The sequence below is a fragment of the Pongo pygmaeus genome, chromosome 2 (genome assembly GCF_028885625.2).
Source record: "Pongo pygmaeus isolate AG05252 chromosome 2, NHGRI_mPonPyg2-v2.0_pri, whole genome shotgun sequence".
NCBI lineage: Eukaryota > Metazoa > Chordata > Mammalia > Primates > Hominidae > Pongo > Pongo pygmaeus.
The window spans coordinates 161,186,297-161,208,580 of NC_085930.1; the positions used below are offsets into that span (position 1 = coordinate 161,186,297).

At 34.9% G+C, this 22,284-nt stretch overlaps 1 protein-coding gene across 48 annotated transcripts in view; it reads left to right on the forward strand.

The window, feature by feature from the left end:
* The window catches only part of MBNL1 (muscleblind like splicing regulator 1), a 219,003-nt gene that overhangs the window by 52,964 nt on the left and 143,755 nt on the right, over positions 1-22,284 (forward strand). For 32 of the 48 annotated variants that reach the window (XM_054483043.2, XM_054483048.2, XM_063662358.1 and 29 more), the window contains one exon: positions 33-1,004. The exons of the other annotated variants lie outside the window; for them this stretch is intronic. In XM_054483043.2, coding sequence (XP_054339018.1) covers positions 831-1,004 — 174 coding nt within the window. In that variant the 5' untranslated portion in view covers positions 33-830. The remainder of the gene's footprint in view (positions 1-32; positions 1,005-22,284) is intronic. 48 annotated transcript variants of the gene reach the window in all.

Below are 22,284 nucleotides of genomic sequence, written 5' to 3' on the forward strand. Positions count from 1 at the left end.
AGTAAATCTTAACCTATCTCTTTTTTCTACAGGTTGGTACTAAGAAGTGCCTTTCCTGACGTCTCTGCTGCTTGGAACCGCTTCTAGAGCAGTCTCTGCTTTTGCCTTGCTTGCTGCCAGCTAGACTGTGACGACAGCACATCCACCCTCCACCTCTAGCCCAGACACCCCCATTTCTACTTATAATCAAGAGAAAAGCTCTAAGTATCTGGCATTGCCCTAGGCTGCTTTAGTGTTAAAAGAAAAGTTTGCTGAAAAAGTAAGATATCTTCTGCCAGGAAATCAAGGAGGAAAAAAAAATCATTTTCTCGATTTTGCTCTAAACTGCTGCATCTGTCTATGCCAAACTAATCAATACCGATTGCACCACCAAACTCCATTGCAAATTCAGCTGTGAGGAGATTCCCTTTCAGACAACTTTGCTGAAAGCAGCTTGGAAATTCGGTGTCAAAGGGTCTGCCACGTTTTCATGCTTGCATTTTGGGCTCCAAATTGGCACTGGGAAGGGGTTACTGAGAGCACAAGGCTGATACCAGGCCCTACTTTTAAACGTTCATCTACTTACAATCCTAGTATTTCTCTAAAAACCAAAACCTCTTTGAATTAACAGTTTCATGCTGTGAATTTCTAGTGGGAGATCTTTTCCTTGATATTGACGACACAATTTTCCATGTACTTTTAAAGCAGGGAGTGGGGAAAAAGTATTTTGAGGGGACATTTTCATCATCAGTTCAGCTTTTTTTTTTTTTTTTTTGGTTGTTGCTCTTTTTTGGGGGGGGGTTGGGTTTGCTGGTTTCACTGAAACATTTAACTACCTGTAAAATCTAAACATGGCTGTTAGTGTCACACCAATTCGGGACACAAAATGGCTTACACTGGAAGTATGTAGAGAGTTCCAGAGGGGGACTTGCTCACGGCCAGACACGGAATGTAAATTTGCACATCCTTCGAAAAGCTGCCAAGTTGAAAATGGACGAGTAATCGCCTGCTTTGATTCATTGAAAGTGAGTAACTATTATATTCTTTTAAGGATATTCAGTGATTGAATGAGGGGTATGTGGACATACAGTTCTCTGCGTATGAGATTATGGATTGCTTTGTTCATAGTTTAGTTACACAGTGTGTTGATGATGTTGGGCTGGGGAACTTTACGAGAAGCAGTAGAATCAAGTCTGGCCAAACTTTGTTATGAATAACTTTATCAGTCCTTTCACTGCATGTTTTTTTTTGCTAGGGCAGAGAGTGTTGACATATTTTTCACTTAGTAATGGCAAAGTGAGTGTCTGTCCCTGGAAATGGTAAATGTAGCTACCTGTGAGTGTTTAGCATATGCATATATTATATATAAGGCCATGGCAATAGCTGAATGAGGATGATTTTTTTTTGTTGGTAAAGGCATTGTACAGTTGCAAAAGAGAAGCAGATTTAAAATCAGCTAAACTTGGATAGACTTTTTACTCTTTTAAAATTTTGACATTTTGGATTTTCTTTTTATTTTGTGGGCATTTTATTTTAAGGCCAGAGCCACACATTTTGTGGAAAATGTAACTAGAAGTAAGGTGCTGAACTGCTGCTACAGCACCTTACCTGAGGCACAAACTTTGTTGCATGTGAGTTTTATAAATAAGTAGAAACTCATAAGTACTGTTGTTTATTGGATTTTTCCAGCTTCAGAAATTCTAATGTGAATTAGCAGTTTATTTTCTGTTAGATCGTGATTTTTTTTATTTGTAATAGTCTTAGCTAGAAATGTTAAAAGTTAGCTTTTGTGGGCACCATAATACTAAAATATTTACTTTAGTATTTCTTGACATTCAAAAATGTCATTGGATTTGTAATTCAGGTATCATATTTGAAAATGAGTCTTTTAAAAGATAACATAAATATCTTTATTTTGACACACAAGGTCAAGACTAGAAATGTGTTCCTAGGTACTTTCAACCTACTTGGTTTAATCAAATTGCTTTTGAATATTAATGTCCTAATTTAATTCTTTGGACCTTTGAGGGGAGGACACTATCACTTCTACATATGTAGAGAAGTAAAAGTCTTATAGGTCCATCTTGTCTTTAAAAATATATAGTGCTATAATAATCTTTTCTTTAATAACATCAGGGTGAGTTATGAGTTAATTGTTTCAGTTCATTGTTTCCTGGTCCAGTTTAGGCTGTTCATTTTGCTAAAGTTTTTGCCAAAGATTCCAAGAATATGATCTTTAGAGTTAAACAGAAAGAAGATATTAACAACAAAAATATTTTAAAAATATTAGATTCTTCTTAATGTCATCGTCCTAAAGATCAATAAGCAAAAGTTATAAACTCCCATTGAGACTTTCTTCACCCGTTCTTTGAGAGGCATCAGTGAAGGGCACAGTGGTTGTACCTCCGTGAATGTGTATTCCTAAATTCATGCTGGCTGAATTCAGGTGTAATTAGAGACTGAGACCCATAAAATGAGGGGCAAAGAGCTAATTACTCTTGTCGGTAACCAGCTGTGGCCATAAGTAACCCTGTTTTGACCCAATTAATAGTAAATCCAATTTTTAATCCTACAGACAGTTGATGGTGCACTCGTAGCTGCAAAATGAAGGACATTAAATTTGGCTGTGACATTGAGTGGTTTCACAGAAGACCTGCTTCTACAACATTTGGAAACATTGTGAAATATTAATATTCAGTTGCTATTTTTCCATCTCAAAATATTTTTTTAGTTGCTGCTCACTTATGGCCACAGAAGAGTCCCTTTTTGAGTAAAGCAGCAAGGTTGCTTAATGACATGCTATGTGGTTAACAAGATTCAACTGCCACATCAAGGACTTTAAATAATTTCAAGATTTTAAATGTATTTATGAAATGAACTCATTACAGCAGCTAATCAATGCAAACTTTGTCCTTTTTCTTTGTCTTTCTAAGAGAAACTGAATTTAATTTAAATTTAAATTACAGTGTCTAAAACTTGGTAAAATATTTTAAATTTGAATAAGAGGAAAAAAATAAACATGAATTTATTTATGATGGAGCTTCATACCCAGGACAGTAGCTTCTTAAATGTTAGTAAAATAACTATGTTAAGCATTAAAACAATTTTGAATATGTAATTAAGCATTTATGTTAAAAAACATGTTTCTTACGTGTGTGTGTATATATTTATAACTGACACATGTGATTCTTTGTACAGTATTTAGAATCCTTCCCTTCAGATAGCAGTCCTCTTGTATTCAGTCTTGTGGCTAAAATAGATCAAAAACATATTTTAAAACTGTTAAAGTAACTGTATGACTCATGCTTGAAGTTCTGAAATTTGGGAGCGTTATGAGGTTTCCATGCCAGTAACCGCTAGATCATTTGCATTCTCTCACAGAGTAAACGGAAAAAAATTTAGAAAACTTGTAATATCCTGACTTCTTTAATAAAATGTGTCCTGTGTATTGCTTAAATCCATAGTCCAGCCTTTTCTGAGTTCTTGAGCCATGAGATGGAGGTGGCCTGTGTAATCTACTATTTTTAGAAAGTTAGGAAAGCAAACCAAATACTCTCTGAGAGGACCCTATGAAATGGCTGTACCCTTCAGCTGTGCTGCTTCAGACTTTGGCCAGGCTCCCAGGTGACTTACGTTAATAGCAGACTTCTAGTTAGAAGAGGAGAATTTATTTCATTAAAAAAAGATGTAAGTCAAACAGTTCAAGAAAGTATTCATTTATGTAAAAGAAGTCAATTGGTATGTTACTAAAGATAATAGGAAGAAAATTAGCTGACTATTTTGGTTGCATACTGATGATTTTAAGGTTTAAATAATTAGATTTAAATATACCGTATGAAAATGTAGAAGTCTATATCATAATAAATCTATTGCTAAGTAAAATGGGAATACATGATAAGGAGGAATGTAGGTATTTATTAAGAATGTCAGAATTAGAACGAGAACAGTAAAAAAACAAAAGCTGTAATAATGTGTGCTAGTATATAAACAATACTCTAAATACTTAGTTTCTCTAATTTTCCTTTTACAATTGCAGTTTTAATTTATAATAGTCTAAGAGTGTATTCAATCTGAGAGTTAAATTGCTTACATGCTATAGATTTAGGTGTATTAGCTATATCAGAAATCCAGAACATTTGCAAAGGTGCATTATTTTATGTCAAAGAGGAATATGTTCCCCTATGGCTTGTGAAAGAGATAGGAAAAAAGAAAAGAAAAATATTAACACTGCAAGCCACCATTAGAAAATTATATTTCAAAAATGATGTTTCAAATCAATGACAAATTGCCTATTCAGTCATGAGCTCTCAACTAAAATTTGGGGAGTCAATGTAAAGAAAGCCTACAGAATGTATTTTAATATTTGCCAAGTTATTTATACCCTCAAAAAAAAAAAAAGCTTTTACGATATGATCAACAGAAATAGACTTATTGTTTACTGAATTCTATTTCAAATACCCATTAATTTTTCAGGTACTAGGGATGGGAGGAAGAGAATATAACCTTTATATTTACTATCTATTTTCAAAAAATCTAGCAAAATTCTTTTACCTTTGAAAACTTTAGTCACTTGTTCCTTTATCAAATTAAGCAATTTTATTTAAGATAATTAAAATTTCTTTTCACTATATACAGTGATATCTATCTATAAATAGCACCCCTGATCAGATTTATCATAGACACATTTGAGATCAGATTCCACTGCAAAGTGGCATACAATCAAGGGCACTGAGAACAGTTTTAAAGAGCCTCTGCAGACTTAGCATAATATATGAAGTATGGAAATTAGGTATTAGAAGGCACACAAATATATGTACATACAGGTAAATGAACAACTAAAACACTCAAAATCAGTAAGGCAAATCAAGTATCCAGATGGTCACATATGGATTGGATGGCATAACTAGACATGATAAAGTAGTCCCAAAGGTGGTTATAGTTAAATTTTAGAAGATCCTCTGTTGCTAGCATGGTTTATCCTCAATCCAGAAATTGCCTGTGTTGCTGCTGTTCTTTCTAAGCGCCAAGCATAGACTTTTCATCATATTTTAAAAACCAGTTTCACTGATAATCCTGATAAAATATCTGCAAGTTTTAGACTAAATATGCAATTTTCAATTAAAATTTTGATCTAGTAGGGTCCTAATTGGAATCACTGTTACCAGGAAGTTTTTTTGTTGTTTGGTTTTTAACCACTGGTATCTCCCATGTATTAAAACTTTGACAGATTATTATATATACTGTGCTGGCACATATATTCAATGTGTCTTTCAGTGACAGATTGACATATCACTTCCTTGTTTTCTCCTAATGACTTAGGAGATGAACTAACTATAAGGCATAACCTGCGCAGCAGTGTGTTTCATATAAAAGGTCCCTAAGCAGAAACTTCACAGCTTTGTAAAGAATATCCTGTGAATATGCTGCAATGTCATCCACTCTGACATAAACCTTTCTTTAATGAAATTCTCAATAGCTGCAGTTGCTTTGGTGAAACTAGTAATTGTATTCATTTGCCTGTTTATATTGTTAGAACTTTTTTAGAAAACTTTTCTTTTAATGAGTAAAGGTTTTTTAGACTACTAGATAAATTGTAAACCATGTTTTGAATCAAGCTACCTGCTACAGTAATTCTAGAACTATTTATTTTGTTTCATATTATAAGATTTTGGTACACTGCGTCTACTTTTTTTCTCATGAAATCTTGCTTCACTGTGTGAGTGTGACAAACTAAAAACAATTTAGACCTCAAGCAATGTGGCACTTACAGTTGAATTCAGTTTTGTTGTAATTCAGATGTCTGAAGCTACTCAAAATTCCACGGAGTACCCTTGAAACAATTTCATGTATAAGGCTGTTTCTCACTTAAAAGAGACAATGCAGTGTGGGGTGACTTGTCTTTTGAAGAACTGTATGACACATGCCCAGTTCAGGTGAAAGGTGAGAAATGGAGTGTTTCTCAGACCTAGCACAGACACCTAGGGACCTAGTTTGGGAAGCTTATCTTGTCATTTTCCTTGCCAAGGATAAGGAGAGGATTTCAGCTATCAACATTGCTAATCCGTTACCTTTCATGCTGAGCAATGTCTCTGCCTTCCCACAGACTTAGACAAAGCTTCTTATTTTCTTCCAAAGAGATCCTATTGAGGAAATTTGAATTTGTTTGTTTGTTTGTTTGTTTTTAACTTAGCAGTACTACATCCTGTGCTTTTAGATAGGTGAGCAATTTTCCATGTTAACAGCTAGGCCAAAAATCATGACTGCCAGTAGAAGTGGATAACTAGATAGATGGCCTTTGAATTAGCACTAATGATAGTTATTAGCATGTAGCAACTTAAGTAAAAGCAACTGGAAAGGCTTGATAGAAATTCTGAGTTGTTTGAAGTATTATAGATGATTAGAATAGTAATTTCTTCATGAATTTTACTGTAAACAAGCTTGGTTCTAGTGAGGACTTATGCCAATTGCTCATTTATAATATACTAACAACAACTACAGAGTTTTTATTTAATACTGTTTCTTATACAAATATCATCAAATGCACATCTACCTACAGCATCATCCCTACATTTTTGGCACATGTTTGAAATATTTTCACTTTGAGATAAAGTTTGATTTTTTTGCTAGCGATAAAACTTTCTATGCTGTGAGCTTGTGTTTTGAAAATTGCTGATAATTACTAAACAGTGTAACCCCTGATATCTTCTAATTTGGTTGACAGGCTGTTTGTCCTCTGGATTCCTGAGGGCCTTGGCCATCTCTGACCATTACATTTCTTCTTTTGTTATCTCTGAGTTCTTTCCAGCTTTCTAATTGTCCATCTTTAGAACTATTGGTTCAGATCTTAAATATGTCTTTCCATAGTCACACAGAAGTGATGTAGACATTTTGTCTGTGAAGAATTAGATTCAGCTTTGCATAACAGAGACACCTCCCCCGCCATCCCCAGCATTTGGCATAAACAAATTAGGGGTTTATATTTCAGTCAGTCGTCTAGGTCTATTTGGCGACTCTATAGTCATTGGAACTCAGGTGCCTTCTCTCTTAGTTCCTAAGGAGCACATGGCTTCCAACTTTAGGATTATTTCAAAATTGCAATGTGGCCACTGCAGTGCCAGCCATCATATCCTTAGTCTAGCAGGACTCAGAAAAGGCAAGACACCATAACTCAGCCCAGCCAGGCTCCTTTTAAGCAAAGGTTCTCTGAGCTTCAGCCAGTAATTTTTCAGTCTCTTATTGACTGATTTTGGTAGCAGGGATTGCTAGGAAGTATTTTTTTGTATGCTTGTTTGTTTTGTTTTTATTTATTGTTATTTTAAAAAACTGTTGCCTTGATTGAAATCAGGAGTCTGGTAGGTAAGACAGAAGGGGAGAATGGAAATGGATGTTCAGGAGGGCCATTTCTGGAATAAAAGAGTGATTATTTTTCCCCTCATAAAACTTTCAGAATTAAGTAAGTCTCTCTGGAAAGCATCTGGGTAAGGGAGGTGGTTGAGGAGATACCACTTTTGAAGAGAAACTGAAGTCTTCTCATCTTGACAAACTTGTCATCACTTCTCCTGTCTTGGTTATTTAGTAAATAAAACCTGGCATATCACAAATGGATTTATTTTTCCTTATAGAGAAAACTAAAACAGCTTCATTTTTTATCTCTTATAACTGTACTTATTTATTTATTTATTTATTTGAGACAGAGTCTTACTCTGTTGTCCAGGCTTGAGTGCAGTGGTATGATCTTGGCTCATTGTAACCTTCACTTCCCACGTTCAAGCAATTCTCCTGCCTCAGCCTCCCAAGTGGCTGGTCCTACAGGCGTGTATCACCATGCCCAGCTAATTTTTGCATTTTTAGTAGAGACGAGGTTTCACCATGTTGGCCAGGCTGGCTTGAACTCTTGACCTCAGGTGACCAGCCCGCCTTGGCCTTCCAAAGTGCTGGGATTACAGGCGTGAGCCACTGCGCCCAGCCTACTATTCATATTTCTATAAACAGTCACATATTTATAACTGGAATATAGCAGAAATGCCATGTCATTAAAAACAGGTCCCAAATGATTTTATATGACAAAAGAATCTGTACTTTGATTTGTATTTCTGCTGCTTCCACAAATACACTTTCTTATTTTTTCTGTACGGAGTAGAATAACAACATGAGTTAATATTTATTGAAATTTAATATGTCAATCAGTGTTTTCAATGCTTTTCATTTTTTCATAGTATTTTGTCCCTATAAAATCTCATTGAGATAGTTACTGGTGTTACTTCCATTTCACAGATGGGCACACTGAAATACAGAGAAGTTAGGTAATACATGCAAGGTCAGTCAGCCAGTAAAATACGGACTTGAAGCCTCGTCATCTGATTTCACAGCCTGTACTCTTAATTGTTTTGTTATGTTTGCTGGAAAACATTGCTTCTTAATTTCCATATGCATATTCTAAGGATTCGACAAAGAAAACATAACTAACAGCAGTACTTAAGAATAAAAATGAATATACAAGACAAATTTATAGTACAGGACGTAAAACAGTAAGTACTCAGAAGTAATCACTATATTTTAAGTCAACAAATGAGTCAAGGAGTGAACCCAAAATAGCAGAAAGAATGCTGCCACCAACTTTCAAAGATGTTGTATCTGTTGTAAAATATATGGCCATATAGGAAAAATTTTAAATGAATCATCTCAGATAAGTAGTCACTGTATAAACTGTATAGCTGCCTCCCCAGTGCATAAAAAGCCATATTCAAAAGGTTTAATTGTTTAGAAAATGTTTTTCCACAGAAGCAAGGTGATTAAGTCATCAGGTCAACCCTGAGAAGCCAAAGTAGCCCAGAGGATGCTTGAGTTATAGTTCAGTACAAACAGTACCTTGGAAACCCTGGTTATTATTTAAACCCAAGAGGCTCCATAGAAGTGTTATCTTATCATAAATCTTGAGAACTACTAGAGTCACAGACCCCAGCTGCTTTTGTCAAACTATTTCTGTGGCAAAGATGTATTTTAAATTTCAGTTTAGGGTTCCAGAAATTCAACTTGCGTAGTGCAGGGGAGGTGGCCTTTCCCAAACTCCTGGAACTCATGCTGTGAGCCAGTGTAGTTTTCCCCAGCTTTAACTTTGGGCTGCTTCTGTTTCTTGAAGCTAGTCTTTAATAGGGCATTTGCTTAGAATCAGCAGGGTCTAAAGACAGGGTATGCAGTGAGGAGCTGGAGTCTAAAGCTTCCCACGTGTGTAACCTTTAGGGTGGGAAGGTGTCGTCAATATGTCTTCCAAGTGACCCCCATGTTTCTAAGGACTCAGCCTGCTTGTTTTTTGAATGTAGTGCTTATTGATTCTGGGCCCTGTCTACTGCAGAGCTTAATGAACAGCTTCTCCCCATTCTTCCTTCTCTCGGGAATTTTCAGGTGTGTGGTTGTTGCTGTTGTTTTCTAAATACTAGTAGCCATGGGGAAACAGGTAGATCATAAAAGTATCAAACTCAATTTTTGTTTTGTTTTGTTTTGTTTCGTTTTTGGCATTTTATCATAGGATATGGTCAAGAGACCAGTTGTAAAAACTCAGATATGAGGAAGAAAACCATTAGGAGGTGATAAGGATTCAACAATTTAAGTTATGTAACTTATGTACTTCCTATGTCAAACTTTAGGGAGGCAGATGTTAACTACAGTCCTCAAGGAGCTGGTTACTAACAGGGAGACTAGTATATTAGGTGGTGGTGGCAATGGTTAGGAGGGGGAGGTTTCTCAACAGCAATTGCAGGGTCAGTGAAAGAGATACTTGAGGAAGAGAGAAAGAAATGGCTCTGGTGGTTTATCTTTCCTTTTTCCCCTTCCCTCTCTCTCACACTATTAATTATGACACCACAAGTGGGAATAAAAGAACTAGAGGGAATCCCCAATAAGAGACTTCACATAGCCACAGGCCACCAGACTGTGGCAGCTGTCCCTGAATCATCATGGGTCAGTTGGTAACCACCTATATTTTAACCCTAGATCACAATTTTAGGCCCAGCAAAATTCTTCTGAAGCTGTCTAGATTTATTAAGCAATATTTATATTTTAGTTTATGTTAATATGAGGTTGAGATCCAAGACCCTGTTTTCTCCAGACCGCATATGAGTCCAGTATCTTAAGTTAGAATTTATCTCTCTGCATAAAATTCAGACCTAGTGCGTAGGCTTCTGGATTTCAGAATCACTTATACTTAAGTCCAGGCTGTTCTCAAATAAGGCAAGAAGCATCTGCTGTTAATAGCTGACAGTAAATTACACAAAGTAAAACATGGAAAATTAAAGTCAGAAAAGCTAGGAAGCTTTTCTATCATTTTCAATTTTCTGCAAAAATACAGACATAATCAGTGTTTAGGATCTGCTTGTGATGGATAAATTACATCTGTAATTCCTTCTTTTCCATATTACTGCATTCAGACGATAATTTGCTTTCAGATATCTTTGCTCATCTAATCGTTCATAGACTGGAAATAAGTAGTAACATCTACCAATCCTAGGAAGCATTTATAACTAGTCTTTGCCTTTTTGGGTGTTGATAGACTAGTGGTGATTATAAGCTTTCGAGCTTCTGAAAAGCACAACGAAGATTAAAATAATCATAGGATAATAAAATACTTTAAAACCCTTCTAGTCTTTAATTTTAAAATGTTCCAGTAGGGCACAGATTTGCTCAGGTAACACACAAGTAAGCATTAAATGCCTTTCTGTGTATCTGAGAAGTTTGTTATGAAATATTTTGGAAACTGCTGCATAGTCAGTGTAGGAGGAGCAGATGAATTTTAGCCGTGGTTATGTGTGCTGTAAAAGACTATACGTGCTTGTATTAGTCAGAATGAGCACACCACTAAGTTTTGTATGGTAAGAGATTTATACTAAGCTCATCATCAGTTTCTGTAATACAATGAGATAAAACTGAGTCAGATTGATTTTTAGGTAGCACATGTAGAAACAGCTAATTTTATTCCCCTGATTTGATCCTCATCTATTGATTATATAAACTAATGAAGCTAAGAACAATTAACCCTTACGAGTTTACACAGGAGATGCTGAACTGAGATTCAGTGTAGGAAGTCTGTCTTCAGAGCCTATGCTTTTAATCTTTATGCTAAGTTTAACTTGTTTAAATTAGCAAGATTATGAAGCACTATACAGTGACCTTGTATAGACAAAAATATAGTATATTGATTATTAGAGAAACTACATATTAGACTGTTGTACATACATGGGCAAGTATTTGTTGAATCATTTCAGTTGCCTAAATTTAAGCAACTGTACTGTTTAAAACATGCTCATTCACATTTTTTCTTAATCTAGAAAGTCGCTTGTGAATAACTGCTTGTTTAGATTTTCTCATTTGATGTGGGAAATTTATATTAAAATTTTAACTAATATTCTAACAATACAGAGTCTGAACCTAAAGTCAAGAAGAACTTTTAAGTCATGCCGCAGACAGAGGATGAACAGTATAGCAAATCAGAATAATAGACTGTTTGGGGGGGGTCGGGAGAACCCATGAGAATTTCAGGATTCCAAGATAAAGCTTGGAATTGAGGTAAAGGCATCAGATAAGGAAGTGTTTCATTTCATAACTTTTTTTTTGCTTAAAATATAATATATTTTAAATCACAAAAGTATTATAACTGTTATTTTTCTAATGCATAGAACCATGAGACTTTTTTTTTTTTTTTTTTTTTTTTTGAGACAGAGTCCCACTCGGTCGCTCAGGCTGGAGTGTGGTGGTGCCATCTCAGCTCACTGCAACCTCCGCCTCCTGGGTTCAAGCGATTCTCCTGCCTCAGCCTCTTTGAGTAGCTGGGATTACAGGCATGCACCACCGTGCCCAGCTAATTTTTGTATTTTTACTAGAGGTGGGGTTTCACCATGTCGGTCAGGCTGGTATCAAACTCCTGACCTCGTGATCCGCCTGCCTTGGTCTCCCAAAGTGCTGGGATTACAGACGTGAGCCACTGCGCCCAGCTCAAGACATTATTTTATAAGAGGCTGAGATTTTATTCATCTTACTAGGCATTTATTTATATTATATTGTTTCCAATATATGCCTAGTAAGACAGAAATATGCTTAAAAACCTTTGTAAGTCTTTACAAGTTGTACTATATTAAGTTAAAATGAAACCATTCACCACGTCTTGACAATGATTCATATATCTTATTGTATGTCATGCTTGTTTGTGATTTTGAGTATTACATTTCAGAAATTTTCTAGAAATAAAATTTCAAGTTTATTTTAATTTTTTGTTTATTTGTAATAATTACTATATCAATAATGCTGAAATATTTAGATCTAGTAGGTAGAATTTTTTTCATGTGAATACATTAATTTTAATGATGTATTTAAAAATAGCTCACACTATTCTTTTTAAGACTTTTGTTATATGTAATTGGACAAAAATTTGACCATGTAAATATAAGAATCATTGATTCTATTATGGCATAAAAAGCATGATATGGCATAAAGAACATGTTTGCTCTCAAAAACATGGGTTTGAGAAGATGAAATTTCTGGGCATACTGGGTATTTAGTAGCTATCAGATTGTAATCCTGAACTCTTAAGAGATGTATCTCAAATATTAGAATTGATCATGTTATTTAAAATACTCCATGGGAAATACAATTATTTTTATGGAACAGTTCATTTGGATGAATGGTAGCTTGAACAGAAACTTTCGATACCAGTAGCTAGTGTTATATGTCCTTTCCTGAAACTCTTGCCACACTTTGTGTTTTGGCAATTTTCATGATTGTACGAATTTAGTCAGACAGCCAATTAGAAATATATTTTTAGAAAATTAAAAATGAATTTATGTGGATTCAGTGAGATCGGTTGGGTAAATCCCTTAATTCAGTGTCATGCTCTGTGTAAATACTCCATAAATGGTAGCCATTAGTATTGATTGTTCTTATCTGAATGCCAGAGTTTAGTCTAAGTTATCTTTCTTCTTATGGGAGGAACTTTGTCTTAGGTCAGAATAAAGACTGTTATATAGATTCAAACTTGGTATGTAATTCAAACTTATTTTATGTTCAAGACTAAATTGATCATAGGGAAAACTGACTGGTGTTCCTTGTCCTTTCATTTCATTTCTCTGGGCGCTTTCTTCATTGGTTTGCATTAGCTATAGTGTAACTTTTTATTGTGTTTTGGTATTTTCTGAGTGTCTAGATTGGCCTGTATGCTCTTTTCTTTGGGATGAAATTTGTAATAAAAATTATTTTGTAGCGAATAAATACTGGTGACAGGAATAGTGACAGTGTGACTACCAGTGGTTTTCACTTCATTCCCAGTGTCACGTTTAGAATTTTCATCAAACTAGGATCTTCAGAATAATTGCAAAAAGCCACATGAAAAAATGTGCAAGTGAAAACTTTTTTTTTTTTTTTTTTTTTGAGACAGAGTCTCGCCCTGTCACCCAGGCTGGAGTGCAATGGCACGATCTCGGCTCACTGCAACCTCCACCTCCTGGGTTCAAGCGATTCTCCTGCCTCAGCCTCCTGAGTAGCTGGAATTACAGGTGCGCACCACCACACCTGGCTAATTTGTTTTTATCTTCAATAGAGACAGGGTTTCACCATGTTGGCCAGGCTGGTCTTAAACTCCTGACCTTGTGGTCTGCCTGCCTCGGCCTCCCAAAGTGTTGGGATTACAGGTGTGAGCCACCGCGCCCGGCCAACATTTTTTTTTTTTTTATGGCAAAGAATCAAGACTTTGTTAAGAGCCTAAACCGTGGATTCAGCTGGATCTGAGTTTGAGTCCATAGTGACTTCCTAGTGACATTGTGCCAATCACCTTACTGTCCCAAGCTGGTTTCCTTATCTGTAAAACAAGTCTAGTGTCATTTGCTTTCAAGATTTGTGAGGATTCAATGAGATCAGTTAGATATAAATCATTTAATGTAGTGTCTTACTCCATGTAAATACTCCATAGATACTAACGGTAGCCGTTTGTATTGTTCTTATCTGAACAACAGAGTTCAGTCTAAGTTATCTTTCTCTTATGGGAGAAACTTTGCCTTAGGTCAGACTGAATGTTATTTGTCATTATGCACATTGCACTACAGGTCTCTGTGTTGTTTGAAAAAATTAAAAAGGACTTACCTTGAATGTGTATAAGTGTGCACATACTAGCTTATTTACTTACCTGTTATCAAGAGAAAATAACCCCTTAACCTCTTAACATGTGTATGACTTGACTACTAGCTAAACCAGTAGGTATTAATAGAATAATTCAGAATTTGTATTGTCTGTACCTGAAAATTCATTTTGTAAATGCAGTTAACTATGAATGGAAAAATGGTTGTAGCCATCTGTTAGCAAATCTAAATTCATTTAAAACTAATCCTATTTAGCTTTATGCTGGTATACAATAAATAATTCATATTTGATATTTCAAATGCTGTATTATTTATGTAAATTTTCTCCTAAAAGACTCACCTAAGACTTTTCTAGAAATAAAATTGTTTATTCAGTTAAGTACCTGCACAGATTAGAAAGTTAAATATTGAAGTTTTATTTTTCATGATTGCACTATTCTTTTCCATTTTTTTATACCTACATAAACGTAATTGGTCAAATATCTACCACTCACTTCCTCAAATGTGTCAAGAAGCATCCAAATCCATAATACTCTGTTTATCACAGCTTTTTTTTTTCCCTTTCACTGTCACTCAGAATCGATAGGGATCCAGTTCTAGCCTGTTGAAATGGTCCATTTTGCTCCAAGATTTTTTTTTTTTTTTTTTTGAGATGGGAGTTTCACTCTTGTTGCCCAGGCTGGAGTACAATAGCGTGATCTTGGCTCACCACAGCCTCTACCTCCCGGGTTGAAGCGATTCTCCTGCCTCAGCCTCCCGAGTAGCTAGGATTACAGGCATGTGCCACCACGCCTGGCTAATTTTGTATTTTTAGTAGAGACGGGGTTTCTCCTTGTTGGTCAGCTGGTCTTGAACTTCCAACCTCAGGCGATCCGCCTGTCTTGGCCTCCCAAAGTGCTGAGATTATAGGTGTGAGCCACCATGCCTGGCCTAACTCCAAAATTTTTAAAAGCATTTGCCTCATTTATGAGTTTGAGACTTTTAACATGATTACAAATAGGAGAGCATGTACTTTTTCCAGCAAATGAAAAGGAGGAAACAAACACCAAAACCCCATCTCCCTGATTTTTTTGGCTTTTCAGAAATAATATAGCCTAGTTGTTTCCTATGGCCAGTTTTGGGTTTTTCTTGACAGTGTCTATAACTGTTCTTGTTATAGTCTAATTCTGGGTATGAGTTATGCGTTTACAGTTTGATTTACTGAGCCATGCTACTGCATTCTTGTTAAGGTTATTGATTATTGCCCATTCTATTCTGCTGTGTATTGATTTAGTGTGTGACAATGAGTTAATTGTATTACTTGATGTTGAAGAAGGATCAAATATCTGTTCAAAGGGGATGCTTGTAGCCTGTGTAATTGAGTTGGCTATTTCAGGCTTTTAACATGTTGTGAAACAATTAGGAGAAAGTACAGGAGGACCTCTGAGGGCAGGGAACATAAAATTTGTTTTCAGCTTTTTCGCAGTTGCCAAAAATGGTGCGGTAAGGCTTTCCTGGAATTAAGTAGTCAGTTGGTATTTGGTTAGCAGATGCTTTGTAAAACCTAATATATTCCCACAATATTTCCTTTAAAAATCAAGGGGGTTAACACCTTTAGATTGTCATGTTTTATTGAGAAAAATCCACTTCTCTGAAACTCCCTATTACTGCATATAAGAAAAAATAACAAGGTGTGTTGTGTATGTTGTTACCCACATTTTGGAGGAAATTACAGAGATAGAAAATTAAGCTAAATTATTAAGAATCTGATGAGTTCTTTTTGCTTACTACAGTTTTGTTTCGTATTTTATAAAAAAATTTCCATGTAATAACATTTAAGATAAGGCCAGTATTATTTTCTTTGACATTATTTTGCAGTTTGAATTTTCTAAGCTTTAGACAATTCACACTTAATGTAAAAAAAAAAAAAAAATTAACCTTCAGAATGAGATCATGGTGCCATGGTTCTCTAATGAATGTTACCTTTTGTTTTAGCAGCTCAGTTGGCTCTAATCCATGGAAAAGTTTTTATTTCCCATCAGCTCCAAAGTAGGAGCCAAACCAAAGTTTAAAGAAACATTTTCCAGCAGACAAGTTTCTACAGATAATATCAATAGTGAAAGCGTGTGAACACACACACACACACACACTCTCTCTCTCTCTCTCTCTCCTCTCTCTCACACACACATATGCACGCACACACACACACACACACACGTACATCTTATGGAAATATTAAATCAGGAAGAATTTCTGAGGTTCTCATAATAAAAATAACTGTAATATTAATAAAGTACTCCTTACCAGTTATTTCTCGTCACATTGTGGCCCCAAGGGCTTGCTTGACTTTTCAAAATGTATTTGCTTCGGGATAAATTGAAGAAGTACCACTCTCTCCCTGTATTAATACCTTTCAGGGCTTTTGATCTGTAACCTCTTGCCACCTCCGGTTTATCTGGCTTAGCATATGAATTTTGAAGAATGAGGGAGCATAAACAATTATGACTGCCTTTTAAAAAATGCATGTTAAACCTGCGGCCTCAAACTTCTCGGTTCTGAACTTTAACAGTAGAAAAGTGAAAACTCGGCGTTGAAAGTACAGAGTGTAAGAGATTTTGCCAGTTGGACCACTTTGCTGCAAATACCTATTAGACCCAAACCTTTCTTTTGCCTAGTGATCAGCCATACTAATAGCAGGATCCACTTAATTCTGTGTGAGTCAACAGCTTGCATGGCATGCCCACTGTGTGCAAATAGCTTCTCAGGTACTTTTCCAAGTGTCCTGCCTGCACAAAGCAGAAGAGACTTGGAATATATTTATTTATTCTCTCACCCCACTGCTTGCTCCATCACCTGGACCTGCATGCTCCATCACCTAGTCCTACTTGCTCCATCACCTAGTTGGAATTTCTAAATCAACAGACATGGGCAGATATATATTTTAAAAGCTGTGTGCCTCTGATTAACAACCATTCCTTTAATACTGCTGAGAGGTTCCGGGAACATAGTATTTTTACCATGACTTCTCAATCTATAGAGTATTTCTCTCCTAAGGATAAAACCGTCTGGAAATTTTCACATGTTCCAGACTTTCAGATAGAGCTGGCTTTGCCTTCTCTTTTTCTTCTTCCTCCTCCTCTTCTTCCTTCTTTTTCTTCTTTTATTTATTTATTTATTTATTTTTGCTTTGCTTTCTTATTAAAACTATGGATGATTTTTTAAAAAGATTAAGAAGATGAAATAACCTTCTCACCTACTTAGTAATTTCTTATTCATAGTTAGAAGGTATAGTAACTCTGTTTCATAAATGTCCCCATTAAATTTCTGATTCAAAAATATATTTTTTTCTTTATAAATACCATTTCCTATGATTTTTGGTCCCTAAAAAGCAAACAAAAAAAAGCTACTTGATGGTACGTTGGTTGTAATTAGCAAGTCTCCATTTACTACAGATCTTCCATTCTGCTTTATTAATTTCCTTTATTAATGATAACAAATCAGCCAGTTGATAAAATAATGTGTTAACTTTTAAAAGATTCTTATAAATTTATGTGGAGTTCTGTGACTACCTGATATGACTTTGTGACTATTTTAGTTGTATAGAGAATTTCAGATTATTTATTCCTTTAAAATTTTTTTTTCCAGAGACAGTCTCACTGTCACTCAGGCTGGAGTGCAGTGGCGCAATCTTGGCTCACTGCAACTTCCACTTCCTGGGTTTAAGTGATTCTCCCGCCTCAATCTCCTGAGTATCTGGGATTACAGGCATGCACCACCATGCCGGGCTAATTTTTGTATTTTTTGTATAGATGGGGTTTCAGCATGTTACCCAGGCTGGCCTTGAAATCCTGAGCTCAAGCGATCCACCCACCTTGGCCTCCCAAAGTGTTGGGATTACAGGCGTGAGCCACCGTGCCTGGCCTATTTTTTGTTTTATTTTTTTATTCTCGAAATAACTCCATAGAGTTATATCCAAGTAAGTCTAATATCTTCTCTTTGAATTTCCAATTGATTCTTATTTATAAACCCATAGAATCTGTAAACCCACAAACAAATGATTCTTCATCGATCAAGTTCTGTTTTCAAATAGATGTTCAACGAGATGTTCAAAAAGATGATAAAGGATACATTATAACCTAAGGACTTTAATTTGTTCATTTGGTCTTTTACCTTTTAATTGTAGTAGACTTAAATGTATACAGATTTTCTTGTACAACAAGTAGTATCCTTTAGCTGCAACAAATGAATAGATTAGCCTGTGTGAATATAGTTTTGCAAAATACTAATGTATGAAAGTAGTCCTAAGACTGCAAGTACTATTGCTTTAGAACTTCATGCATAAATTGGGTGTGTTGTTACAGGATACAGAGAAAATTGATGGTCAGCCTTAGCCTGTAGTATATTTTGACAGCATGAATGAGTCAAGCAAGCAATTTTCCAGACTGTTTAATGGTACAAAGGAAAGGGCTGCTAAGGAAGTCATTCTTATGACTAGCTGAAAAATATTTTTCTTAGTAACTGTTCTAGAGAAAAACAGGTCACTGTTGGAAGAAAAAAGCAGTCTCACGTTACAAGCATTTTGAAAGTGGTTTGATCACTAAAATGTATTTATCTTATGACAAAACTTAAAATGGATACTGCTTACTATATTTGCAATGTCTTGAAACTCAACAAGAAATTATGTAGCATCATTACAAGTTTTAATTCATGATAGAATTTTGGAGGTTATATTTATTGAGCTATGTTTTTTATTTCATTAGTACAAATAAAACTGCATTATCATAAACATAAAGATAAAATGTTTTAAGTTTATAAAATTACTGCAAATTTATCCCACTGTGTGGTTCTAAACTGCATTTGAATTAAAATAGGACTTGATTGATGGAGAATCATTTGTTTGTGGGTTTACAGATTCTCTTCTAGGTAGTTTGAAAAGATTCATTGTCCAGCAGCAACTGTTCACTCAGAGACATAGTGCTTAGCATGAGCTTGATGGATTCAAACCACTGGGTTTATCATTACTACATAGATCTTTGAAAAGACAGGCTGCAAATCTTGTTTCTAAGCTGTGACTAGCTATTATTATGTCAATTTGAAGAACAGAAGTAAAATCAATCCAGATTCAAAAAAAGACACTCTACAGTCATTCACAGACTGCAACCAGTTCAAATTGTAATATCCTGCCTATTTAAATTCCGCTGATTATTATGATTATTCAATACATGTTAATATTTAAAACTTGGAATACAACCTACTAACCTTATTTTTATTTGTACTACTGGAAGTTCCTCTAGCATTTTTGAAGTAGCTTGGAAAAAAATTGAGATTCAGTTGTGGTTCTACTTACATTTTTACTAGAGTGAGTTGGAGAGACAAATCAGTGAGTAGTCAAGTCTTCATATAATCAAAGCTTTTAAAATATAATAACAAAAACTTCAGGTGTTAGATTTAGCTTCATGGAAAACCTTTTTTTGGGGGGCCTGAGTTTAAAATGTGTTTTTTCTTTGCATTTTAAAAGATTGCTTGTGCAGTATTCAATGGTTTTTTTAGCATTTAGAGATGATTTTTTCCTTTGTCACTTTCCACATTGAACTCTACTGATTTAGTGTGTCAGAATTGCTGTCAGAAGAGTCCTTAGAAATGATGTCATGCAGTTCATTAGTTTTACAGATAGGGAACCAAGGAGTGGTGAGGTTAGGGTTTAATCATATTCATAAAGATCTTGAGGTCATTAGGACCCTTTAAATGTGACTAGTTAAATCACAGCAAAAACTAGAATATATTGTCTTCATTTCAGGAAAATGGCATCATTGACACACCTGACAGATGAAAACTGCTATTAAGGTCGAGTCCAAGTGACAAAACTTTCTTGACTGTTCTGAGGCCTTAGTTACTGGTGGCATTAAAGTTCTATACTGTTTTTTTTTTCTTTTTTTTTTTGGCTGGACAACAGACTCCAAAAAAATGCATGTATACATTATGCTTATTATAAAATTTACTAATAAAATGACATGGAAGACAATTAAAAATTATAATAAAATATACAATGCTCAACATTTAAATTCTATATGGCCAATTGATTCTTACAGAATGCCTTTTTGATTTTTGTCCAACTCTTGCATCTATAGTCAACCTGTGGTCGCAATTGACAGAAGAGTTTAATTCTTTCTTTGTGCTCTTACTCCTGAATCCCTCATTGTACAGTGATCATCAGATGAAACACCCTTCATGAAAATGAGTAGCTTCACTTTTTGGCATTTCCTTACTTTTTATGTGTCATAGAAATACACTACATTATTCTTTTTTTTTTTTTTTTTTTAGTTTTGATTTAATTTTTTTAATTTGAAAAAACCTACTCTTAAACTTAATTGATTTTTTTTTAATATGAGTTTGGAGATAATTTTTAATTCAGTAAAGTTACAGTGATTGAAAAAGTAGTTTATAATTTTTAATAAATTGATCTTGTTTTAATTTTGAGTCATATTCTAGAATTGCTTCTTTGCAAATTGGTAAATTGCACATACATTTCCACTTACATACAAGATAATTGCTATAGTTGGTTTGTATAATAGATGCAGTGCATCTGAAGAGGTATTTTATGAGAATATTGTTTCCTGTATATGTCACGAGCCAAAAAGAGTATTTTTAAGAAAGTTATATTCTTGGTGATAGAACAGCTAATAATTTAGAAACAACTGTAAGACAGTCCACTTTTTCTGATTATGTATTCTTGATTTTACAGTTAATTTGTAACTTGTTTCTAATCCCCACTAGTTTATAAACTCCTTAAGAATGAGAAGCCTGCATTAATCACTTCTATATATGTAGTGTTTTGAATATCCTTGGCATTCATTAAGTGTTTAGTGAATTGAATGCAATGTTTCTTCCAGACTGTGACCAATAATTGTGAGAAGATTTTATGGGTTTTTAAATTCAACTTTAGAGAATTTCTTTTTATGTAATAGGACATTTGTTGGACAGCAACATGTAATTACTCATAAAATGTTTCTCTGCGGAGTCCAGCATCCTTCATTTATGATAGGACTCATCCAGTTAAATTGCTTAGGCACTATAATGGACTATTTATGTTCTGTTGATGTAAATTTCTAGAACAGGCCTTTCCTTGGACTCATGCCGTGTTTTGTATGTTATCTTGTGCAGGCAGCACATGGGGACCTAGTCAGGCTTCCTGATATGATAGCTGTATATACAGCCCATGTCTCAGAGGGGAATGATAAATTGGCCTGTGCAGTGACACAATACACAGTTATTTTGGTGACAGTATTAACTGTCTTTTCATAGGGTGCTTTGTTGGAAAACTATTCAGCTTAACACAGAATATTTAGCTTTCAAAGGTTGCATAGGGAGAAATGATACTGCCAGGATAGAAACATTATCAGTTTTTTCTTTTTTTTTTTTTTTTTAATCTTTTTTGACTCTACCGAGAATATTGAAAAGAGTTTTGATTAGTATTGGTGTTTATTATGAGAGGAACATTCTGGGAACCAGACTACTAGTATAATTATTATTGTTTTTATTATCAAACTAATAGCACTAACAAGGACATATGGTATTTGTCAAGGGATTCGTATATCTCTGTTACACTTCAATTTCTCTACACTGTAATTTTAGAAAAAAATTGTTTTGTCTTCCAACTGTGAATACTTTATAGTGTTGCAACTTCTACTTCTAATCTTTAATCTGAAGTAGAAAAGAGAATCCAAGCTTCCAAGAAGTATGTCTCTAGACTCTGCCACTTATTAACTTGCTCCTTATTTTTTCTCTCCAACAGTTATTTTAAGATCTGTATGATATAAGCTATTTTTAGAAGAACTGAAAAGTTCTAGAGTGTAAAAAAATGTTCCAGATTGTGTGTTGGTGCCAGTAGTACTGACAATTAAATATTTGATTGAGGAGAAACCTACATTTATCCACTTTGAAGAGGATCATAGGGGAATTAAAAATTTAGTACTTCAGGCTCATTAAGAGTTAGAATAGAGTAATTATGTAGCTGGTAACAAATACTACAATCACCACTTGAGCATTGTGATATGTTACTCATTGAGACTTACTGGCCTTCAGGGAACTTCAGATTTTATAAAAGTCATTTGCTTAGAGAGTAAAGTTCTGCTAATCCATTATTTTAGTTCTGTCATCTTTTTCTGCAAATAGGGTGAGTTTTCCAAGAAGATAAGTCCCTGGTAATAAT